This window comes from Myotis daubentonii, chromosome 3 (assembly GCF_963259705.1).
Source record: "Myotis daubentonii chromosome 3, mMyoDau2.1, whole genome shotgun sequence".
In the NCBI taxonomy this organism is placed as follows: Eukaryota; Metazoa; Chordata; class Mammalia; order Chiroptera; family Vespertilionidae; genus Myotis; species Myotis daubentonii.
In genome coordinates this window covers 89510433-89535126 of record NC_081842.1, presented here as the reverse complement: position 1 = coordinate 89535126, position 24694 = coordinate 89510433, and the positions used below count along the sequence as shown (strand labels likewise).

At 35.9% G+C, this 24694-nt stretch overlaps 1 protein-coding gene across 4 annotated transcripts in view; it reads right to left on the bottom strand.

The window, feature by feature from the left end:
• Positions 1-10379: 10379 nt before the first annotated feature.
• VGLL3 (vestigial like family member 3) overlaps positions 10380-24694 on the bottom strand; it is a 49635-nt gene continuing 35320 nt past the window's right edge. For all 4 annotated transcript variants that reach the window (XM_059688074.1, XM_059688071.1, XM_059688072.1 and 1 more), the window contains exon 4: positions 10380-16359. In XM_059688074.1, the coding sequence (XP_059544057.1) occupies positions 16316-16359 (44 nt within the window). In that variant the 3' untranslated portion in view covers positions 10380-16315. The remainder of the gene's footprint in view (positions 16360-24694) is intronic.

Sequence of the window (24694 nt, the reverse complement as noted above, 5' to 3'; positions counted from 1 at the left end):
GCTAATAATTCAAAATCTTGAGTTGATTCTCTCTCTCTCTCTCTCTCTCTCTCTCTCTCTCTCTCTCTCTCTCTCTATTCAGTGCTGTCTCAAATACTTTCTAGCCTCGACAATACTTGTAACCATTGCCACTGCCACAGTGGCCAAGTTCAGCAGATTACTTGGTGTCTTAGAGCCCTGACACTTCAGGTGGTTGTGATGTCATTGCATACCATAGATTACTAAAATTCTCCTTTCTGCCTTCAAGAGGGTCATTCCTATACTCAGGCTTTAACTTGTGAGTATGCCACAATCCATTCTTGAGGGTTTGTTTCCTGGGACAATTCCTTATAGGCAAAAGCTTATATGCCACATTCCAACCAAGTGAATGGAAACCTCTCTGAGTACCTATAATCGCAAGTTCAGTGCAGGAAATTGGTGACACAGTGATGATAAAGCTAAGGAGATGGTGAAGCAAACCAGATTAGCAACATCAGGGAGCCACTCCCAAATAAAAGTGAAGAGCTATTATTACGGGAGACAGAGGCCAAGAGTACCTGACAGGATCTGGGAGTATGGCAGGAGCTGAGACCACAGGAAGCCTAGTCACTGCTGGAGACATAGCAGCTACCAGAAATGTCCAAAGTCAAGTGAGAGTAAGATAAATGTTTTGGTTTCTCCCTACCTCCTGGCCTCACACGCCAGTCTCCTGCCAGTGCTAGGGCTAATCTTCCAGTGCTACTGAGGATAGCATTAGAAGGTACTGGAAGGGATCTGATAGCAAACAGTCCCCAGAGTTGCAAAGAAACAAATGTGGTTACCCTTTCCAGAAAAAATAGGTTTACTCAGGATGAGAAATAATTCCTCCCTCCACCTAGGGGTAGACTGCTCTAGCACCTACCAGTGCCCAGTGGAGAGGGCACCAGGCTCCATATGCCATTTTACCTATAATAAAACTATTAAAAAAGTGAGAACTGACCAAGAATTCATTAGGACATTTGCCAGGAGGAAGAAATTGAGGAAAAACAGACATTTATGAGACATGAAGAAAATCAAATTAATTTGGCAAAACTATTAACAAAGACATGATAGAAATTCTAACACCTGGCACAGCCAGACCAAAGAGGTTAAGGATGCTTATAGAGCTCAGGGAGTGTATTTCTTTAATTTGTTTTATTCAACATGTGAGATAGCATCACAAGGAGGTGGCAAGTGATAAATTGTTCTTGCTGATGGAAGTAGGAAGGACTGTAGGTAATTACATGAAATTTAGATACCCAGAAATTAAGTACCAACAAATGTTCACCGATATTGAAATGTACTCAATTATTAGTTTCCCAGTAGAAGTCATAGAAGCCAACATGGATTGTTAAAATTAAGGACAAATCATGAGGAGTTTGTTTTTTAAACCATGTAAAGTGAGTAGGAGCAAGGCTGTTATGTCTTTAATGGTACATGTCTGTTACTTTGTCTCCAGGGTTGAACATAATTAGTAATAGGAATGTTCTGTGTGTTTTTTTAATTCTACATTTCTATTTCCCACCACTGAGTAATTCAAACCATCATGTGGAACACATGGGATGAGCAAAAAAAGTCTAAATTATACACAGGTTTGAATATTGGCTCCTTGAGGAATAAACTGTGTTAAAAATACAAATTCTAGGGTTTCAAATTCCTAAGGGAATCATGTGTCTTCCCACCCCCCTCCCTTCAGATTACATACATGGCATGGCATTTTCTGCAAAGAGATTCATTGGAATTTTTCTTTGTTCCACTCTGTACAACATTGTCATTATTGAATTTTTATAGCTCAGACTTCCATAGACATCTGAAGTTGTCAAATAATCTTTTCAGTTATGTTACTCTTTCGAAGGTGTTGTAGCTCCAGGAAAACAGTAATTCTGATGCCTAAATTGGCTATAGTGTTGTTATATTTAAAGAAAATACATGTAGAAACACAGAATATTTAGAACTAGATGACTCTTAGATATTGTCTACTTTTATTGTCCCAAGTTTATAGATGAGGAAATTTAATAATTATTTTTTCCAGAGGCACATAGGTTGTTAATGACAGAACTAGGTCAGGAATCCTTTTTTCTTTTTTTTCAGATAATCTAAGAAAGCATTCTTTCATAAATGCTTTAGTTATACAGTAAGACTTCATTCATGTGATATAGTTCTGGTTTGTGGTCATAAATAGTTGTAAACATCATATCTCCTTTTTTATTCTTAAAAGGAATAAGACTGCTTTGCTTCTTAGCTTTGTAACTCATTCCTCACTGTTCCCAGCTTCAGGTTATTAGCACATACATTCTTCAGTTCAGAGTCATCTTGCAAATTGTTTTTTCCTTGTTTGTCCCTATTGAATTCCTTCCAAATTTTTTTTCAGCTTTCCCTTCTGCCTCCCTCTCTCAACCTGAAATCTTTTTAAACCTTGGCTATTCAGTATGGAACTCTCGTATTATCTTTGGATTTGTAGTTCAATGTACTGTAACAGATAGGAACCAGACAATCAAAAATGCAAGGCCACACACCAATGCCCTTGTAGGTAGGCCTTTCTTTCTTACTGCGGGCTCATGCTTGAGTGGCATGTGTGTAGGTAGATCTGCACTGAGCTAATGAGACTAAAGCTTCAGGGTTCCTTAATTGCACAGACCCCTCCCATGGCCTTGGAATGAATCCTAATATTTATATGTTTCAGCAATTTTAAAAAAATAACCTATTTGAACTATAATCATGTAAGAACATTCTTTCACTCAGATGTTCCCTCCATCACACCTTCCCTTGTGCAGTGGTGGGGCTCCAGCAAAGGAAAAACTGAGTTGGTAGATGCATTTAGCTAGATTTATAACATTCTCAAACATGTCCAGGTATAATTAAATAATCACGTCCTAGTATATGACTAGCATCTGGTAATGTTTCAACCCCTCACTGAACTGATTTATATTAATCTCTGAACAGGTCCTATGAGTGTTCTACCAGCAAATGTAAGAGGATAGTGAAAAAGAAACACATTGAACTGTTAAGATAGAAGCAAGCTGTTGGAAGAGTAGTATGTTATATTGTACATGTGTCTTAAGCAGATAGTCAGTACAAATTCACATGGCTTTTGTGTTTACAGTATCCATTAGCTTTTCCAAATTGTTAGTTCTGATCTCTCATTCTTTTTTAAAAAAATTTTAAAAATATATTTTCATTGATTTCAGAGAGGAAGGGAGAGGGAGAGAGAGAAACATCAATGATGAGAGGGAATCATTGATCGGCTGCCTCTTGCACACCCCCTATTGGGGATCTAATCCGCAACCAGGGCATGTGCCCTTGACCAGAATTGAACCTGAATCCTTCAGTCTGCAGGCTACACTCTATCTACTGAGCCAAACCGGCTAGGGCTGATCTCTCATTCTAAATAAAGATTTAGTTTTATACACAACTTAGGATTCATTTGTGTATTCTTTTATTTATTTTTTGTTAATCCTCATCCAGTAATTTTTTTAATTGTCTTTCTTTGTGTTTTATTGTTTGTTTTTGAGAGGGAGTGGAAGGGACGGAGGGAAGGGGAGAGAAAGAGAGGAGAGAAAAACATCAATGATCAATGAATGGGAGAGAGAGACACATTCACATTGATTGGTTGCTCCTGCACCTGCCCCAACCAGGCCAGGGATCAAACCTGCAACCCAGGTATATGCCCTTACCAGGAATCAAATCCAAGACCCTTCAGTACACAAACCAACGCTCTAACCACTGAGAAACACCAGCCACGGCTGTATTCTTTTTCTCTTAAAAACCCCTCCCCACCAACTTTTATGAGTTTTAGGCCCAAACTCCCCTGGGTGATTAACTTTTCCAAAGTTATTCTTTCCAGGCTTCAGGACAGCCTGATCCTCGTTCATTCCTGGAGCCAGAGCTCAGCAGGACTGGGACCGAAAAGACCTATTATGAGCAAAGCGGGTAAACACCTCTTCTGGGCAGTGCAATAAAAAGATCAACATCAGCGAGTTTAAAGGTATAATCATGGAGCCAGAAAAAAGACAAGTTCAGAAGCCTCACAGACCCAAACGCACAGCAGAGAGCAGGGAGCAGTGCTTGCACCTAAGAATATTTCTATGGACAAGCTGACATTTTCAAGACTTGCTTTATGAACGCCCACTGACTGATAAGAAGGTAGTTTGACTTATTTCAACTAGTCACTACAGACACCATAACCACTGTCAATTGTCAAGGGAAAGGATTTAACATCCATATGGCTTCAAGACCACAGCCCTTAGGGACTGAAATCTCTACTTTATTTTACTTATATTAGCACTGTTAGAATATACAGTTGACTCTGTAGGAAAACTAAATGGAGAAGGAAAAAGTATGTTATACAAACACACACTTTAAGTTCTGGGGTTTTAAGAGTGGGGGGATTTCTCCTGCTTTATTTCCATGGAATTTGAAAGAAGAGAATGAGGTTTCTCTATTCCACAAATGTATGATAACCTGATTTCTGATGCAGAAATTGGACTAGATTTTCCAATTACTCATCATGATATCTCAGTCATGAAATTAGGTGACCTGTAATTTAGTTCAGGTAGCACAGCTCGGTTGTGGGATAAGAAGCTTAGATGCCAGGTGTCTAATCACCCAGAGTAGGGTCTTTATACTCTCACATTTCATATGGGATACAGAGCAAACTGTAGATACTCAATATTAATTGTTTAGTAGATTGAAAGGCAACTTGTCACAGTGGAAAAGGCCATGAGCTTTGAAGTTACACAGACCGAGCATTCATTCCTGATTCTGATTTGGGCAAATTATTTAAAATCTCTACCACTCAGTTTTCTCATCTGTAATGTAGGACTAAGAAGGCCCATATGGATAAGTCAATCAGAGAAAGATAAGTACCATGTGATGTCACTTATATGTGGAATCTAATGAACAGAATAAGCTACTAAGCAAAATAGAAACAGACTCATAGATACAGTGAACAGACTGACAGCTGTCAAAGAGGAGGACAAGGGGTCTAGGTGAAAAAGGTGAAGAGATTAAAAAAAAAAAACCCGACAACTTATTTTCTGTTTTTTCAAAATGTTGATTAATATAATATGACCTGTGAATTCAAATTAAATTGTTAATATAAAAAGGAAATACTCCCTTGGAAAATTGTGCTGAAGATTCAGTGAGGCAACTTTTGTATAGTTTCTTCTCATGGGTGCCTAATAAACATTAGTAATTGACATGTAAAATCCCAAGCTGCCTAGGAAGTCCAGCATTTAACAGACTTTTGTACATAATATCATTTAATCCACATATCTACTCTATAATATAGATATTACTATATATTTTTTACTAATGCAGAAGAGTCATTTTATTTACATTAAACAACTGACAAGTTGAGGGGGGGTAAGAAGACTAAAACCAAATATTTTTTCAATATTTTTTATTGATTTTAGGGAGAAAGAAAGAGGGAGGGAGGGAGAGAAAAACATCAGTGTGACTGAGAAACATCAAACCAGTGACCTTTTGGTGCACATCATGATGTTCAACCAACAGTCATACAGACCAAATCTTCTTTCAACATCTTAGCTTTCTGACAGGAAAGCTGTCCAGGATAATATATTTTTAAATGATTTATCACTTTTAGTCTTACCCCAACAAACATTCAGGGTGTGCAAAATGAGGATACTTCACAAACATTACTTTGATTATAAAAATAAATCAGAATTAAAATGTAATTTTGATATTTTTAGCAGACAACACAAGAAATCATCAGTAAAGATATTGGGGAGTTGACATTCTCAGATGAAAAAAATAAGATGTCAAAACAAAATGTTGTAATTCTTCCAACCCACTATTCATTGTTTGAATGAGATTTGAAGTTGACTAGAAAAATAACCATGATACCTCAGACCAGAATATGTTGAATTAGTTCATTCTGTAGCCACAAGTTTTAAAGAATGTCTGCAATTGCAAAATCTGTCATAGCTCTATTTGGCTTATCTTAGCCATATTACTCTTGCTCACTCTTCTAACGTTCCCTTCCCTTTCTGGCCACTGTCAGTTCCTCTTATTATCTCTTTTGTTCCAAGGGAGTGTTTGAAGCTACCCACTGTCTTCACTATCAGAGAAGTGTAAACAAGGGGTCCAGAACGCTGATGAACCTTGAGCCCTGGCAAGGGCCAGGGCTATACACCAATTGTTTAGTCGAGACAATGGTAGCTCAAGCAATTTCCTGACCAAACAGTCTCAGAGTAAATCTTTACTAATATTTACTGACCTTTAAGATAGTCTGTCTGTTACCAGAATTGCCTGCCTAAGGGCTATATGTGTATCCAAAATTGAATAAAAGGTTGGCAAGGCCTGGGCACCAGTGGAAGTCCTTCCCCTTGCATTGGACTTTCCGCCTGGCCCCAATATTTCCAAATTATTATTTCTTGTTTAGTCTCTGTCATTTGCACGCGGCCCTTCTCCAGATCCTGAACTCTGAACCATGTAGGACATGGATCGCACAAGGGAGTATTAAGATATGTTCATAGAAAATACTTTCAGATGGACTATAGCAACAACTTTGGGGGGGCGGTATTATGGGTTTCTAAGATTTTGTGGGTTTTTTGTTAAAATGTTTGAATCTTGACTCTGTCACTGTAGAATAATGCCCTTGGGCAAGTGTTTGATGAGTTCCTCAATACTCTAAATTACTAATAAAATATGATTAATAAAAATAGTATTTACTTAATGCTAAATAATTTACATACTTTAATCCCCATAACAACTCTAATAACTAGTCACTTTTAATATCTTCATTTTACAGGTGAACACACAGATTTTGAGAAGTTAAGGAAATCATCCAGGGACATACAGCTTCAAGTAGCATCACTAAATCTCAAATCTTCTTTTTATGTTGCTAACTGCCTCTCCAATAATGCTACCTACATATTGCTATTTGTAAGAATTCTTTTAAGTTCATATAATGTTCATGGTATATAGGAGACTTTGAATAAATGTCAGCTCCTATCTCTGTATCTATATAGTACTTTTAGTTTTCTTGAAACAGCTGATATTTATCATTTTATTTGATTTTTACCTGACAAATATGGAAACTGAGGAAATATGAGACTGAATAATATCAACAAATTACCAGAGAAACTGGTCTGAGGAACCAGGTTTTCTTTCTTCACATCTGCTACCTTTTCCTCTACAAACCTGTCAAAGTCCTGCAAGAAGAGACTTTCATTTTTTCTCTTGGGTCCTCCCTTCTTTTTGGCTGCAGGCAGGAAGGCATATGCTTATTTTTATAAATGAGCCTCTTGATGTTACAGAACCTGACACCAGACACTTAAAATGATTATTCTGTGATCTTTAGGATCATCATGGCAGAAGGCCACTCTCAACTAGACTTTTGCTCCCCTGCAATGACAAGCCCTAATGGAATCTGGCCTGCAGAGTGTCTTGGCTGTGTACGGGCTGGTGTCAGAGCAAGTGCAAGCAAGTTCCTCAAAGCTCAGCCTTTACTACATTGTGTAACTCAAACATCCCTCCAGGACACAACCCGCCTTTTCCAGTGGATCTGCTGCACTGATTCTCTTGGAGGCAGTGTGGAAGTACAGGGGAGGGGGAAGGAGGAGAAGCCTGTGCTTTTGGGGGATATTGTGGGTGGGGGCGTGGGTGGAGACAAAGGGGGTAGGGAATGACAAGCCAGGGTGGAAGAAATAAGCACCACTGCCACCAAAATATTCTGCTCAAGGATGAGAGAGTACACCCTGCAGCTGTTAGCAGTGTTCAGCATATTTAGCATATTTACGTATACCAAGTATTTCCAAACAGCTTTGTGTTTGTTTTAAAATCCCACACAGAGATGTCTGGTAAAGCTGTTACTGTGGAAAGCTTATTTTCTTGGTGATGTTTGCAAAACTGTTTTAAAATTTTGTGTATACATCCTAAGTGTAGCAGAACAATCAGTCATTACCCACATTATAGAGAACTCTGGATCAGTCTATCTACCACTCAGACAGCATTCAGAGTGAAACACTCTTGTTCTAAGAAAAGAAGGCACCTTCTTGGTAAAATTCATTTTTTTAATTTAATTTTTCCCATCCACATTTATCCCTTCTATGACCTCTTCCACCTCCATCCACCCCCTCACCCCTGCAATCATCACACTATTGTCCATGTATTCTCACTCTTTTTTTTTCTTTTTTGTTCCATCCCTCCATTCCCCCCACAACTCTCACCCCCACCCCCAACCCCCAGAGCTGCCTGCCTGCTCTCTATCTTTAGTCTACAGCCATACCACCCTGAACACGCCTGATCTTGTCTATCTTTAAATTGTTATTTTTGGTTCAATATAAAATAAAACATAATCATACAGTGATCCTTGGTTAGTCCTGAAGCCACCAAAGTATTGCTATTGACTCTCATCTTTAATTTATAACTGTTTGTTTGTTTGTTTGTTTTGTAAACTGGATAACTTTCTCATACAGCCATTTTCTTTTGGAAACATAAAACACCATAAAACCACACATAGTCCATTTGTAAAAGATTAGGAAACTTCCAGCAGAAGGAATGGGGTTGTTTAAAGCTATATTTTCGTTTTAGCAAGATCCACAAGAAAAGGATAGAGTGTCATGCTTAAAGGGGAACAGATTTTGTATTTTTTGGCAAGATATTAAATCCTCTGTTGCTATATTTGGCTCCCTGCAAATAGTCTCTTGTGCAAGTGCAACGAAAAGATCAATGCTGGTGTTCATTCAGCCACAGCCAAAGTTGGTATGGGAAGTAAAGCAGTTGTTGCTTGAGTGTTGTTTTTAAGAGAGTCTAGCTCACTTATTAACAGCATTTTAGAGTAAAGGTACCTACTTTACACATTAAATTGATCAAAACATGTTGGCTTTCCATAGCAGTTTTTCCACTGCTTAACTGATAACAGATGCAATGATTCAATCTAGACAGAAATACAAAAGCTTTACCACGTCAATGTGGTCATATATATAGATATTTAGTCAAATGTGTATAAGCAAGTCAAATGAGATGCTTGGAGACTTAGAACATCACAGAATGGGCATATGTTCCCAAAAAAGGAAGCAAAACAATTAAATGGTAGTGATTGTCCCCAAAGAAAACACACTTCAGCTAGGAAGAATCTGCACCAGATGTCCTGTCTCCACCCCCCTGAGTGCCTGTCTGAAATAAATACCACATAACCCTTTGGATCCCAAGGTACTGTAATAACCACGTGAGATGTTTAAGAGAGCAACAGGAATTTCCTTCATATGCAATTATTTAATTGAAGATGAATCTTGCACAAATGACCTTTGAAAACATGGAACAAGCCTTGCTAGTTTCAGTGATACAGTAAATTCCCTCAGACTACAAAGCTGATGAAAAAAAATTATTGAAACCTGTAAACATGTTGCCTAACATTTAAGAACTTTGCAGGTGGAATTAAATCCAGGGGTCTGAAATGGGGAGATTATGCTGGACTATCCAGGTAAAGCCAATGTAATTACAAAAGTCCTTAAGTGTGTAAGAGGGAGGCAAAGAGGGTCAGAGCGATGCCATGTTAGGACTTGACCAGAAATTGCTGGCTTTGAGGAAGGGGGCCATTAGCCAAGGACTGGAGATCCTGAAAACAGCACCGAAACAGATTCTGCCTTGGAGTATCCAGGAATGCAGCTGACACTTTGATTTTAGCCCACTGAGGCCAGGGCCAAATGTCTGACCTACAGAGCCATAAGGTAATACATTTGTGCTGTTTGCAGCCATTGAATTTGTGGTAATTTTTACAGCATCCATAGGAAACTTATGACACTAGTCTGGTCTAAAGATATGCAGACTGTTAAAAAGCCTGTGCCAAGTTATTTCACCTGTAATGCTGGAGGCACTACTGATTTCAATACTGATTTTCAGACTTTGCACTTTCACATTAAAGATTCATTTAATAAGGAAATAGAAGTCCCAGGTAGGGAAATTCTAGCTTCCTTTAAAAATATCAGGTCTTGGACTTCCTTCTAGGTGCATTTCAAAGAATTGTTGGGAAAGTTGGGTTTATTTTTCCATACTGTTCATCTGTATCAACAAATGCAAAAGAAATAAAATAACATAAATGGCTCTCTCCCAAAGAGTCTATCTATAACTTTAGAAATATTGTATTAAAAGATTCATAAGCTTCCCTCAGTTATGTAATACAGCCCATTTCACTTGCTCGTCCATTATTAACAATTGTTTTATAACCTATTTCTCTTTGTAACACACATTTCTTGGCTCTAAAAATTAACTAAACCTCATTAAAAAAAAAAACCTATGATGTTTTAATTTCCAAAGATATTTACAAGTTGCTTAAATAAAAAGAAAACAGAGAGCTTTAGTTAAGAGTCAAGAAATACAAATTAAACCAAAATGCTACATTAAATATAAACATTAAGTTCACATTAAATTATTTATTGAACAAATTGAAGACATTTATTTTTATTACAAAGTCCTCCATTATTTTATATCATCAACACATAGTTATGAGACCTGCATTTGAAAAGTGAATAGAAATACAAAAATGCCTCTTTCCCCAACCCCAAGAAAAACAGGGGGAAAATATGATTTTATAATTAGTTTTAAAGCCAAAAATTTTATGAAATACATCTATTTTTTGTAAATTAAGAATGACAATATAGCTAAGATTCATTTATCTTTCTGGAAATGTAAAATTAAGATAGCATAAAATTGCTCATAAAACTAACAAATCTGGAATTTGACTGTATTTCAAGGTTGTGAGATATTTCTAGCATTAATTTTCAGTTTACCTAACCAAGTAACAAATATAAGTTTAACATGCTATGTATTTTTTTTTACAAAAGTACATCTTACTTAGATTTATATGATGAAAACAAAATTAAATCTGTGTTTTCCTTTCAATATATGCACTTTAAAATGATACAAATAATTCACATGAAAATCCTTCCCTATGTTGTTAATCCGTTAAAATATATGGAATAGTATTTTGAAATCAAATATAATATCCAAAATTGTAAATAGCCTAAGAAATTAAATCAAGTCTGTAAATAATCATTAATTTTTGCCCTTGCCACAGGATAGGAAAAAATGTACATCTCTATTAGTATAAAGAGATATCATTTTAAAAGTTCACATCTTACGCATATACCAAAAAAGCTAAATAAAGAATCTTATATAGTAAAAGAATTATTCTTAAATCAAAATTTAGTAGTCCAGAAACAGTTTGAAAGAAAGCTAATTGATGGCAACCTGCACTTTTCTAGAAAGTGTCATTGTTTACTTATACAATGGAATTGGCAAGTTACACTTACTATTTCTTGGAATTTTAAAAGGGTGGTAGGTAAACTTATTGGACTAAATTCATTTGCAATTTCAAGATAAATAGTTTGATCAATTATTTGAAACTATAAAAATATTTTCACACAAACAAAAAGAAAGCACAATGGACAATAAAAGAAATAAGAAAAGTATGATAGTTTAATAATAATGACTATTTCTATACCTTGGAAAAGTGTATACGTAATATTCCCAGAGAACACTAAAAGAAAGAAAAACCTACAGAAAAATTCTGAAAGTCTGTTCTGTGACCAAGTTACTAAGGTAATTAACATTTTGAGGCTATTGAGACTCAGGTCTCCTTGCAGGCCCCACCCGTACCCCAATCTGCAGAGCCATCCACCTTTGTGTAGTTTACAGATTCACTTACAATATACATCACTGAACAAAAACGTTAACCTACTTTTTCTAAAACAACTTTAATAATAGTTTTAATGCTTTAATACTAAAGGGTTCTTGGGCCAAGATTTTAGGAAATACATTTTAATTTCTCTCTCAAACAAGGCTTACATTTTCTCAAAGATGTGTCTTTTATCCTGGATGAAAGAATAAAACAAAACAAAACTGCATCCTTAGGTCCTGCATATTAAAATTGGCAGGCTGATTACAGTCTTGGTCCCAAAGTTTCTGCTTTCTGCTGTCCTTCTGTCTGTTGTGAAGGTGATCAATCACAGGAATTCTAACTGCCATCAATACCCCTTTGTAACTGCAATGGTTCAACTGAACTCTTTCCATCTTCAATAACCGACACAGTGTCAACATCTGCTTCCAATAAGGTTGTTTCTTTTTTTCTCAAGCAGAGTAAATCTGCTGACTGAGATCTTAAAGGGGTTCTGTTTTTTCCTTTTTTCTCCCTTTCACATGCAGACAATTTTTTTCCACCGTATTTTGCAGTTTTTCCTCCATGGCAAGTAGAAAAGAAAAATGAATAACTTCAAAAAAGATGTTTTTATTCCAGGTGCCAAGGAAGCCCCAAATATAACTGAAAAACAATAACTTCGGTGATTTAATAAACCTGTTGCCTTAATTTTGGAGAAAATAATACACAGGGTCCTAGATGAATCCAATGTTGGAATAAGTAAGAAAACTCAGAGTTGAACCTAGATACCACTAAGAGGTTTTTTTCCTTCATAAATGGTACACTCAAAAATTAGAGATAATTAAGAATTTTACATTTTATCTTCAACACCTAGTAGAAGGCAAAGATTCTCTTGCATTAGTTTGTTATGGAAAAGCACAGTGATGTATCTACTGCTGCAGAAATGGGTATGGGAAGTAAAGAGAGAGCACATTTGGGAGCTCAGTTTTATGACCTACTTACTCAACTGATAGACATGAGTGATAGCTGTTATTTATTGAACATCTACTATGAGCTGATGATGGATTTTATATACATATATATGATTTTCAATCTTCACAGCCTGCCAGTAGGTATTATTATCCCACTTTACTCATGAGATAAATAAATAAACCCCTAAATCACATATATCTAATTGTGGTTAAGCCAGAATTCAGAGAATGACCTAATGCCCAACACAATGCACTTTTCCATTAATTCATTCTACTTCTCAATTCATATCCCCATCAGAACGCTAACATAAATTCTTTCCTTTTCTACAGTTAATGCCACTGCCCCATTGACTTAATTCAGCAAATATTATCTAACAAAGGGACACTCCATAAGAAGTAGGATGCAGTTTCTTGAAATATAGTTTCTGATTGCCCCTTTAAATTACAAATGTAACATTAAACCAGGCAGTAAATGTAAAAGATAGATTCTGTCATGTATTCTATAGGTCTCACTTAGAGTAGGAATGGGAAAATACTATGTGCATAATGAATGAGTTCCTCAATGGCACATTTAATCCAATGCCTGGGATGTGTTGTTTTTAAAGTTTCTTATAAAGTTAAAGAAATTAAGTCCTCAATCATTTGTCATCCACTAGTTCTCATTTGCAAAATTCAAAACAATCCTGGCCACTTTTGCTTAAAATAATATTGTAATTTTAAGAGGAATGAGAAAGAAAAAAATAGAGGAGTGGATGGTTAACCTTCTTAAGAAGAAACACTGATTTTTAAAAAGTGAAGCACTCTTTTCAAATAAACAATGAGGGACCGATAACCTGTTAGGATCGACTTGTCACTATTATGTTGTTCCTTAGCTCATGATAGTTTAGGTGGAAGAATAGACTAGATGTCAACTAAATCAGATCATTTTCTAGGGGCTAGTTCACAGATTTTTAGAAAGCTTGAGTAATTTCTAAAATAGTCAAAGATAGAGTGGTTCCACGTGAAATTGAGGAAGGAGGTGGCAGCCTTCAATAAAGCAGTTTGGAAGACTCTAAGTTCAACTGCATCATTTTGATGTTAGCAAACCAGACCCAGAGTGTGCTAGCATTTTAAACCTAAAATAAATTCAGAATACCATGCTAAATTACAACTGATCTTTTTATAACTTCTGCTGGTAATGATAATGTGATCATAGTAAGGGGTGCCAGACAATTGTAGACATGCACTCATTCTTTTTTCACTTAGATTGGACCCACTCCTTGCATATGCAAACATCTAATCCTTACTGCGCCAACACCACCTAGGACCCTTCTCACTTACAAATCTCTCACGTGTACAGCAGAATTTAGGTCCCCAACTCTTCTTAGGCCCCCAGAGCCAAGGAATATTTTATCCTATGGTTGCCAGGAGTGACCCAGAACACAGTCTCAATTTAGAGTGACGCTATCTAATTGCTCTCTCTCCTTCAATTCAATTCAGTGGAGAATAAGGAAAAGAGCAGAAAGTTAATACTTTTCTTCTCTTAACTGGGAAAATCCAATTGAATGATTTAGATGAGTTGGTACCATACCATCCTCAGAGACACTGAAAAGGAACTTCCAAGGGAAGAAGAGAAAAATAAATAATCCCCAGTGAGTCTTCCCATGGGAATACCAAATATTTGTCTTTGAAAACTCAGGAGGACACAAATGAAACCAATTTTATAGATACATTCAACTCCGTGCTCCACAGATTTTGGCAAAATTACTAACAACTATAATATATCAAATTGTAAATCAAAATGTAGATCATTTAACTAAGCCAGGCCCTAAAAATCTAAGTTCATGTCATTAGTAAGTGGAAGATACCTTAAGTTTGGACCTCACATTAGGTAACAATGTGCACATTGTGCTAAGGAGAGTCTGGCTAAGAAAAAGCAATGGATGGAGTGATAAGAATACCACAAGGCAGTGTATACCTCATGAGATGCTCCAGGAAAGAAAACTGGCACATGAAACACAGCTAAGGAACATATTTGAAAATTATCTGTGAGAACTCTGCCTAGCTAAGCAGAGGTTTTGTTGTTCTTATATCTAAAATGTTCACATACATAATATACACACTTTAAGATGAAAAGTGGTCTTTCACTAAATATTGTATTTCACATGGGTGAAGACAGGGATGGAAAAAATTTGAGATTTTTTTTTTTTACCAAACAAAAAACTTCTCTATAACATTAACTTTTTAACATGACCCATCTCTGAAAAGACCTGGAAAAAAGAATGGACTTTGCATTAAAAGTCCTTAAACTGTCATTAACTGCTACTTTCATAATCTTTTTCTAGAAGGGTCTTGATAATTCCAACTTAACCTTATTTACATTCTGATGGCCAATCAATTTGAATTGGGGTTTTCAAAAATAAATTTTAAGTAACAAATTATCAAATTGTTAACCCAATTTCAGTAATTGTGGTATAAATTCAAATTGAAATTTCATTTTGCTCTGTCTTCCTTATAAAGAATTAAATCACCTAAACCCAGATTTAAAAAAAAAAAAAACTTGCAAAAACCTATGTTTAAAATATTGCACATACACTACATTAGTTTTCAATTCACAATGATAGGTGACATGATCAGAAAGAGTCATTGAATTAAAGGCTTTGTAATATGTCTAGTACTTTCCCAAATAGTATCCCTTCAAACTATGTTCAGGAAAAGAACTCCACTTAATATGTGACCTTAAAAATTGCTATGAATTAGGAATGAGAAAAATAAGTCACTGGCACTCCAAGGTAGCATGATTAAATGCACTTTTTTCCAGTAGTTGGATATAACCTCAGGTTCCATTTATCAAACTCAGATGGACTAGAAAGAGAATTACATATTCTGTGCAAACTCTTCATCTGATTGCAGGTTTATGTAAAACTTTTTAAATCAAGCTACAAGTACTGATTGGGAGAAATCGAAGTAATCAAATATTCTTTCCTTAGTGTGTTCATTAAAAAACTTCTTTTTCAAGCTATACATATTACTCAAAGCAAAGTAAGGTAGCATGGAATTCAATCTTCACTGAGATTTAATGTGATACAGCACTACATCGGCTTGGCTACCGTGTTACTTTTTTAAAAAGGGATAAACTATCAGACACTTGAGGTAACCTAGAAAGCACAGAGCATATCACAGACATCTTAAAAGACAAGCATTTTAAACATTTTTTTTTGCCAGTGCTTCTCTGAGAGCAAGTTCTTTAAACAGAACTTAACAATTTTTACAATATTAAAAAAAATACATCCCTCAAAAATAGCCCATCAATGCTAAATCAAACTTTCTGTATTTCTACAAAAATAGATGCACATAGAGCTATAAAATTTTATTCCTGAAAGAATGAGCATATTCGTTTGTGATTCATCTTTTCCTGACAAGGTGGTTGGTTAAAAAAAATCAAAATGAAACAAAAATTAAACCATGTATTGAGATAAAAAACCAAAAAATAAAAATAAAATAAAAAGAGTTGCACAGTTGGCAAAGGCTCAGATGAGGGGAAAAATAAACAAAAATGCTTTTCTTCAATGTCTAGGACCCACTCTGCTTTCTCAAGAAAAGGCTCCAATGCAAAGTCAGCTGGCTGACACTCCTCTTCTCCTTCCATGTCTATTGTGTCCAATCGCAGAATGGAAAATCCTGGCAGCATCTATTCCCAGTGGGCCCGGGATTCATGCTCCAATCTGACTTATTAATACTGTGCGTTTCAGTACCATGGTGATTCCTTGCTCTTGTCTTGGTGCTGTAGACCTAGAAAAAGTGACAATGAGAGCAATGAAAAGCATTAATATATGTCACACTAGAAGAATAGGCATGATCTACAATGCATGAGATACAGAAATCAAAAAGACAATCTTGGCTGTAAGGTCAAAACACCTGATCTCTAAGGAAATTCAGTGTTTGAGCTCATAGTTTTAAAAATATTAACCAACAGGTGACAAAACCTCTTGACCAGACAGTAGTGCTATTTGGACAGTACACATTCTTCAGTGTGTTTTTTATTTCCTAATAAAACATTTATTTCCTAATAAAATGAGTGAATAAAACAATAAAATAAACCATATTATTTCTAATTTCAAAGGGAGCTGATATTGGGGGGAAATGATGTAACAAATCTTTGGGATATTTAGGCAGCACTTCAGTTAATACTGTAATACTTTAGAGTAACAAAAATCATACTTTTTGGACTAAAATCGTAAACAAATTCTAGTGTTATTTTGAAATGTATTCCACTGTGGGATTGCTATAAATTATGGTGAGCAATTAGGGTTAAAAACTGAATCTAGTATTGTCAGCAAAATAGATATAGTCAGTTCCCAGCTAATAGCATGAACCTATATTCTATTTATAAATGTACTTATTTTTATCACATTTCCCTCCAGAAAATAGTTAAGATGGCTTACAAAAATCCAAACTTCATAGAAAGAAAATAAAATTCGCAGGTAAATTTAAAAGAATAGTGACAAAAGGAAAACATGTGAACATGTATGAATTCCAACTCATAGCAAAAGTTTATCAAACAGTAAATGAAACAAAAATGTAACTCTGATTTGGTACTCATATAGTCAATTGACTAATTTCTGATATGGCAATTAGTATAACTCCTTCAGTTTCCATTATTTTTGTCCTGAGGCATAAATATTTGGAAGAGTAAAGATCCAGAATAATGGTTGCTCTGAATTTTTTTAAAACCAAATACCAAAACACGAAGTTAAGGCTATTACATAAGGAATAGAATGCAGCCTGATTGCTGTTTTGTGAGTGCTGGGATCACAGGCTAGCTTCTTGATCCTTGATCTAAAACTGCTGACGTCTGGGCTGGATGTCAGCAATAGAACGGTTAAATGAACCAGTATGGCTTTCAACTGCAATTGTTACTAAACCAGATGCAGGGATTTCATTTCTTGTCCCTCCAACTTGTCAAAGAATTTTATAAAACAGTGGGTATCATTACAAAATGGATACAGTTAGCTAGTCATTGATGGGAGACATTAAGACAGTCTCAAAACAAACTACATGAAGGAAGAGTACAAATGGAAACAAGCAACTCACAGAAAGAACCACAAGTCACTATCTGAGTTCTGTAGCATTTGTGTATTGGGGAAAAACAACACTTCCTGAAAAAAGTTTAGTCCCATCTTATTTTTTCTCATGTGTATATAGATTATGTTTAGATACAGAGTCTACAGCCCCCTTCACCTCCCCCCATTTCAAAAGAAGAATAGGAGGATCAAGAGGAGAATGAGGGGGAGAAAGGAGATAAAAGGATTTGGGGTATAACAATTCACTCTGTTTGCTTTACTCATTTTCAAATGATTGTGTGGTTAGAATAATTTACAACATACCATAGTCTCTGTTGGGTGACTCTTATAATCTAAACCACCTTAACTGACAATCTGCTGACTGCATAAATATTTTTTTCATTATTAAAACGTCTCATCTTCCGTATGACTCAGTATTTCCACACTTGAAGACTCCATCAATCTATAGAATGTCAGCACCGCAAGTCATGAATAGTGTTGGAATCATCAAGTGGTTTGAGTGTCTTTTTTCCCCTTTAAATAAAGGCAATCCCTAGTTTGCTCTGCAAAGACATACGACTCCTTCAAAATCATGTTAGTCTTTTCTGTGGACAAGAATTGAATTACTTAACACAGCCCTACATTTTCCAACCAGAATAACAGAAGGCATTCTCTCATTATAGCTTCATCTCTTCAATTTTTTTGTTGTTGCCAAGTCTTTGCATTATCTTAAAAAAATCAATTAAATTCATCTATGACCTGAAATGCATTAAATATCTAATGTGGTGAAGGCACATAAATCAAACCTTTCCTTTAATGGCCAGATAGTCATACCTGTAAATTTCAAAATTGGCATAAGCCAAGCACAAGAAAATGAACCACAAGCAACAGAGCCTACTACTAATAAGTTGCATCAGAGAAGCGTGGCTATAATTTTTCTTGTTATACAGTTGATGAGGGTAGATCGGGACATTAAAAAGCCATTCAGTGCACTTAGTTTTCCCAATAAGGGTTAAAGAGGACACAATCATTAATCCCCATGAACTTTATGTGGTCTCCATATATCATTAGCTCATCATCCTTATGTTATCTACATATATTTAGGATTTCCCTTAATTGTTTACAAGAACACAAAACCCACTATGATTTTGTTCCTATTCAGGCTTTTTTTTTTTTTTTTGCCTTCTCACTTCCCTAACTGAAACCCATATAAAATCTAAAATAAGTTTATAGCATATCCTAAAATCTCCCCACTAGCTGTCTGAAATCACCCATATTCATCTTCTATACTTGTAATCCACAATTGCTTTGTCATTTAGTCAATGAGATTGTCAGTAGAAAGGAAAATAAACAGCATAAAAATAATGGTAATGAGCATTTTCTTAGGGCTGAATATGCCAGGCACTGTGCTAAGTGCTTTACATGAAATATTTCATTTAATGCCCCCACCATGCTATAATAGTATCCATTTTACAGATGAGAAAACTGGAACTAAGAAAAGTTATGCAACTACAAAGCAGTAGAGCTAGGATTGAAGACGAGATGGTCTGATGTAAGAGCCTGGTGTCACCAGATCTAGGAAGAGCGTGAGAAAAAGTATGAACATAGAAAATAAATTTAAGATAACTAGCAATAGAAGAGAAGTCTTGATCAAGAAAGATCATAATATGATCTCCCTTTAAAATTTGAAAAATCTGTTGAATAAGGCACCACAACTCATTTTCTAGCTGAGATTTTGGGGGAGGCAATAGCTTCACAGATTAAACTTTTGCAAAAGACTCTGAGGATAAGGAAGTAGAAATAGCAAGCATGAAAAGCCTGGAGAATCCCCCCTCCTTAGATCCTAAATTGTCCCTGGGCTCTCCAAGAAGGATCCATTAGCTCAGGAAGTATTATGCAGAGTCTGCCAGTATGTTCCATAGCTACAGTGTGGGCACCCGATGGCAGGAGAAATGACATGGGCCACACCGCCTGAGCATCTGGGAGGATCACAAGCACTATGAGGCTGAACTCAAGCGCAATAGTTCATTATCAGGGGAGCCTGGTACAGAGAAGGCACAGAGAGGGAGAGCGCGGGGAGGGAATATGCTTGGAAACAATGGCCAGGATAGGATTGAAACGACAAGACCAAACATCTGATAGCAACCTCTTAATGGGCAATTTTTGAAATGTGACTAACTTTAGGAGCAGAGAGACAATCCTAGGGAGAAAGTGAGGGAAGAATTTGAGAAGAGGTTTTATATCTAAATGGGAAAATCTTTTATTTATTGATTGATGAGAGAGAGAGAGAGAGAGAGAGATATCAATTTGTTGTTCCACTTATTTACACATTCATTATTGATTCTTTATGTGCCCTGATCAAAATCAAACCCACAACTTTGGCATATTGGAACGATGCTGTAACCAACTGAGCACCAGGCCAGCTCTGGTAAATTGTTTTAAACTAAACACAATGGAGAGATCATTGGGTTGAGCTAAGAATACTCACACTTGGTGCAGTTAAATATTCTGCTATTGAGTAGAAATAAATAATAAATTGGGCTACTGCAAAGGTGACACTCTGACGCACCTGAGATTTAGGCAATGTTTGCTAGTCACATCCATTAGAAAAGCACGTCTTACTTCCAAGGAAGCATAATCGCTTAACAACACTTAAATAAGTAGAATATGTTTTCAATTAATTTTATTGCTGGAGATAATAAAAGTAATGTGGTAAACATACACTAGCGGTACATGCTATTGATATAAAGAGAAGAAAAAGTGAAACATAAAACCTGGAAGTGTGGCTAGAATATTTTATGAACAAAAGTAAATACTTAAATCAATAAATATAAACTTTTCATTTCATAGATAATTAAAGTCTAGAAACCCTTTTAAATCAGAATGTTTACTATAAGTTGGCAGCTTATTTTTCCATTAAAAAACACAAGAAGAATCTCTGCTTTAATAAGATATGCCATATTCATTATAAATATAAATATATACAACATTGTATTTGATGCCTTATCAAAATATCCAACCTTCACCACTGACCTCTAACACTGACACAATGAGAAATGATCACAAAGAAAGTGATGCTAGAGACAGTCATATTATCTTCTCCTACTTTATAAAATTATCACTGCTAATGATCATACAACCACATTTGTTTGTCTGAGCCCTGGGACAATTGGTTTAAATGCTGGTTAAGAATTTCCAAATAAGATCTATGTGGAGGTAGCACCTTAACTCTAATGTTCAAGAGTGGGGGCGGAGTTAAGAGACAGAGCGACCCAATTTGGGAGCTCTGATTTCATTTCAGGTGCATAGCAAAATAGATCGTGTTTAACCACCATGGAGCCCCCCTTTATTCTTTTTTTCTTTTTCTAATTTCAAAACATCATAGATTTATTGTTTGAAAATCAAGCTATGAAGTGTTTAGAAAGTAAAAGTTCTACATAATATCCCGTCATCAAACAACTCGCTCAGTATACTTTGGATGTACTCACACCTCTATTTATACTGTGCTTACAACATGCTTATTTCACCAGCAATATTATCTTGGAAAGCCGTTCAATGTCAGAATATGTAGATAAACCCTGTGGAGGGGCTGTACAATATCCATTGCACCCTATGCCATAAATTACACAATTCTCTATAGATCTACATCCTTTAGCTATATACACGTACAAATAGGTGAATATGTTACTTATGTGAATGCTTTAGTAGATAAGATATTTCTGAAAATGTGCTTGCTGAACCCAAGCACTGTGTACACTTACATTTGCATATTTCGTTGTCGGTGTTAAATGTTTCAGGAAGTCTGTACAATCATAATTTATATCCTATTTACTATTATTATTACAGATTAAATGTATCTGATTGTTTCATTTGCAGTTTTTCCAGCATTAGTGAAGATGAACATTATTTGATTATGGCATTTCTTTCTCTGTGTTTTATATTTGGCTAATTTTCTACACTTCTAAGAAAGTAATTTCCCCATAGCTTTCTAAGTATTTTTGTATATTAGGCATATTAACTTTTTTAAAAATATTTTTGCCATTTTGATGAGTGTTTAGTACCTCCACACTTAGTATTTAAATGTTGAACAACAGTTCTTTTAAAGTCATTCCAAATAAGATGTACTTTTAAAAAATTTACTTTTATTGTTGAAAGTATTATAGATGTCCCCTTTTATTCCTCATTGACCCCCTCCATCTCGCCCCCATTACCCCCGAGGCCTTCACCATGCTTATGCATGTAAGTTCTTTGGTTACTCTCTCCCCGCACACCCCCTGAAAAGAGATTAAATATATTATGACACTTGAATTACAATTACCTTCTTATCATTACATCTCTTACACACTAAAGCAATGGTAAAAGACTCCTAAATATGACAGTGTAGTCATTTATCAGCAGAGGGAGGTTTTTCTGCATATGAAGATGTTTCCTCAAGGCACATTTAGAATTGATTTTAAATCTCCATGCAGTAGTGCTGTCAGAAGCAATGAGGTGAAAACTGTCTGAACTTGTCAAAACGTCTTTAAATTCAGATTTAAAGGAGTAGAAATGTAAAACCCACCGAGCCTGATGTTACCATTAGACCAACATTTACGACGTTATTGTAAGGAGCACAGCACCTGCACACTGAGGCAAACACTGCAGGGACAAGCCGTTAGTGCCGACGTGTTCCCACCGCTCCTGTTTCCCAGACCAGACAGCGAGCACCTCAGTCTGTCTGCCCTCTCAGAACCTTTCTCCCTCCAGAATCACAAACCCTCCCAAGCACAGAATCTTCAGCCTTTGCCTTTAGCGACATCCAATTCCTCAGACACGTGCATGTTAAAATGCCCAGCTGGAAGGGAAACTGGCAAATACTTTCAGCATTGGGATATGGAGGTACAAATCTGAATCAGTCATTTGAAAACGAACCTTGCATACAATATAAAATAAAATATAAACCACAGAGTTACATAGTTTTTGATCACAGTGGAAATTTACCATGCTCAAGATTTGAATGTCAGTGTGAAAACCTCTTGGGTAAAAGCAGTTTGGGATCAGGAGGTGCAATATGGAATGCAGACACTGCTCACCAATCCAGTGACCTCAATTTCAAAAGCAGATACAAAGAAACTTTGAAGATAGAGACAAAGAATAAAGGGAAAAGGGAGTGGAGAGGGGTGAAATGGAACACCCTCTGTAATTTCTTCTACAGATTTTCTCCCAGAACTGGAGAGGAGCAAATCCAAAAAATGCTTGGATCACTTATTGTAACTGAAACCACAAGTTATAGTACTCTCAAGAGATTCTAACTATCCAGACATCTGTTGGAGAACAAATGCAGCCAAACATGCATCTTTAAAAAGGTTTCTAGGTTATGCAGTGACAGCTTTATGATCCAGAAAATAGATAATCCAACCAGAGGAAGAGCTAATCGGGATTCCTTGCTTATCCACAAAACCATAACTAGGGACCCAACACTGACAGGGTAGACACTTTACCTGTGAGTAATAATGAGTTAAAGATATGAGATTTAAAAAAATTACAACTGCAGAAATACAAATCTGTTTTTATGACTATTTGGTTTAATTAATCAATCTCTCCATTAAATCAAAACATATTTATATATATATATATAAATTCTACCTTGACATAAATAATTTTTCACAAGCTTACTCTCTGACATTTTCCAGAAAAGTCTATCTAATCCAAAAAAACACACCAAAAACGTAAAAAGCGCTTCAGTGATTATGAGGATACTAAGCATAATCTGATACTGCTCAAACAAAGCAGCTATGAAAATACATATTATATATAACACACACTGTGTTTGACAAAAATCATGAAGTTAAATCTCCAGTATGTCAGGCTGTATAATATATATTAAAAAAAAAAAAACACGGCTTATTTTGCTTCGCATCGGTCTCTTGCAAGACTGTTTTTGGTCATCTTTTTGCCTAGGAATGCAGAACATGTTGGCCACAGACAACTGTTTGTGAAACCTTATATTGTTGATAAATAGAACAATAAGAGAAGAGTTGGGCAGCCCGAAAGAGAATAAAGAGAATCTGTAAATTCCACAGACCATATAGAATTTTTGTGTATAATCGTTGCAGCCTGTCTGAAAGCTAATGTAAAATTGTCTGGGGACAAGTTCTGAAACAGATTTCTTCTTTTGAGCTGTCTCTTTTAGATGTACCCTTATATGTGATATGATAAATATCAAAGTATTATTGAAAAGATACTTTGCTGATACAGAAGAAGCTGACCCCCGAAACAAGCCTTTTATCTTTGAGTGATTCTCCATTTGGAGTCATGCAAGAATTACCCAGGAGTTTCTTTCAACCTCTATAGGTCCCCTCTCAGGCGAGCAACATATGTTTCTCTTGGGAAGACATTACAGTTTGAAAAAAATCCCAATCCCAACCACAGCTAGTTGGTGACAACTCATCTAAGAACAATCTAAGGATGATGGCGTTGTCTAATATTGCTTGCAATTTAGAAAACAAAAAGAAAACATTTCAAAGAGCTATCCATAAAAACTTGTTTATAAAATTAATAGGCAAATAGAAAATGAATCTGTTTTTAGTTCACAGTCTTTACTTTATAAATTAGCAAATATTAATAGAGTGTGGGTAGTTTAATTATATGCACAGTGGGTAATTTAATCAATAAGTGATCCAAGTCCTTATTCTGCACATAAAATTTCACTTGCACCTTCATGAGTGACAAGAATAAACATTTCAGCAACACATAAGCACAATGAGATAGGATGTATTTTCTCTTAGTACCTCTCATTCCATGTGGCACAGTGTTTGTTTTAGAGAGAGAAAATTATGTTTAAAAATGTCTCGAAGTTATACATACCAATAACTCCTCAAACCCTTAACTTTAATCTTTATCCCATCTCTCCAATTGTGTGCCCAATCAAGAAAAAGCACCCTTTTTTTACTGTATGCCCAATACCAGCAAACACCGCTACTAGGACATTTAACTCCAAAAGATACAGTCAGGAAGTGGCAGAAGTGTTTAAAACTAACATCTCCATTATTCATATGTCATTATGATCTCCAGTGTGAACCTCC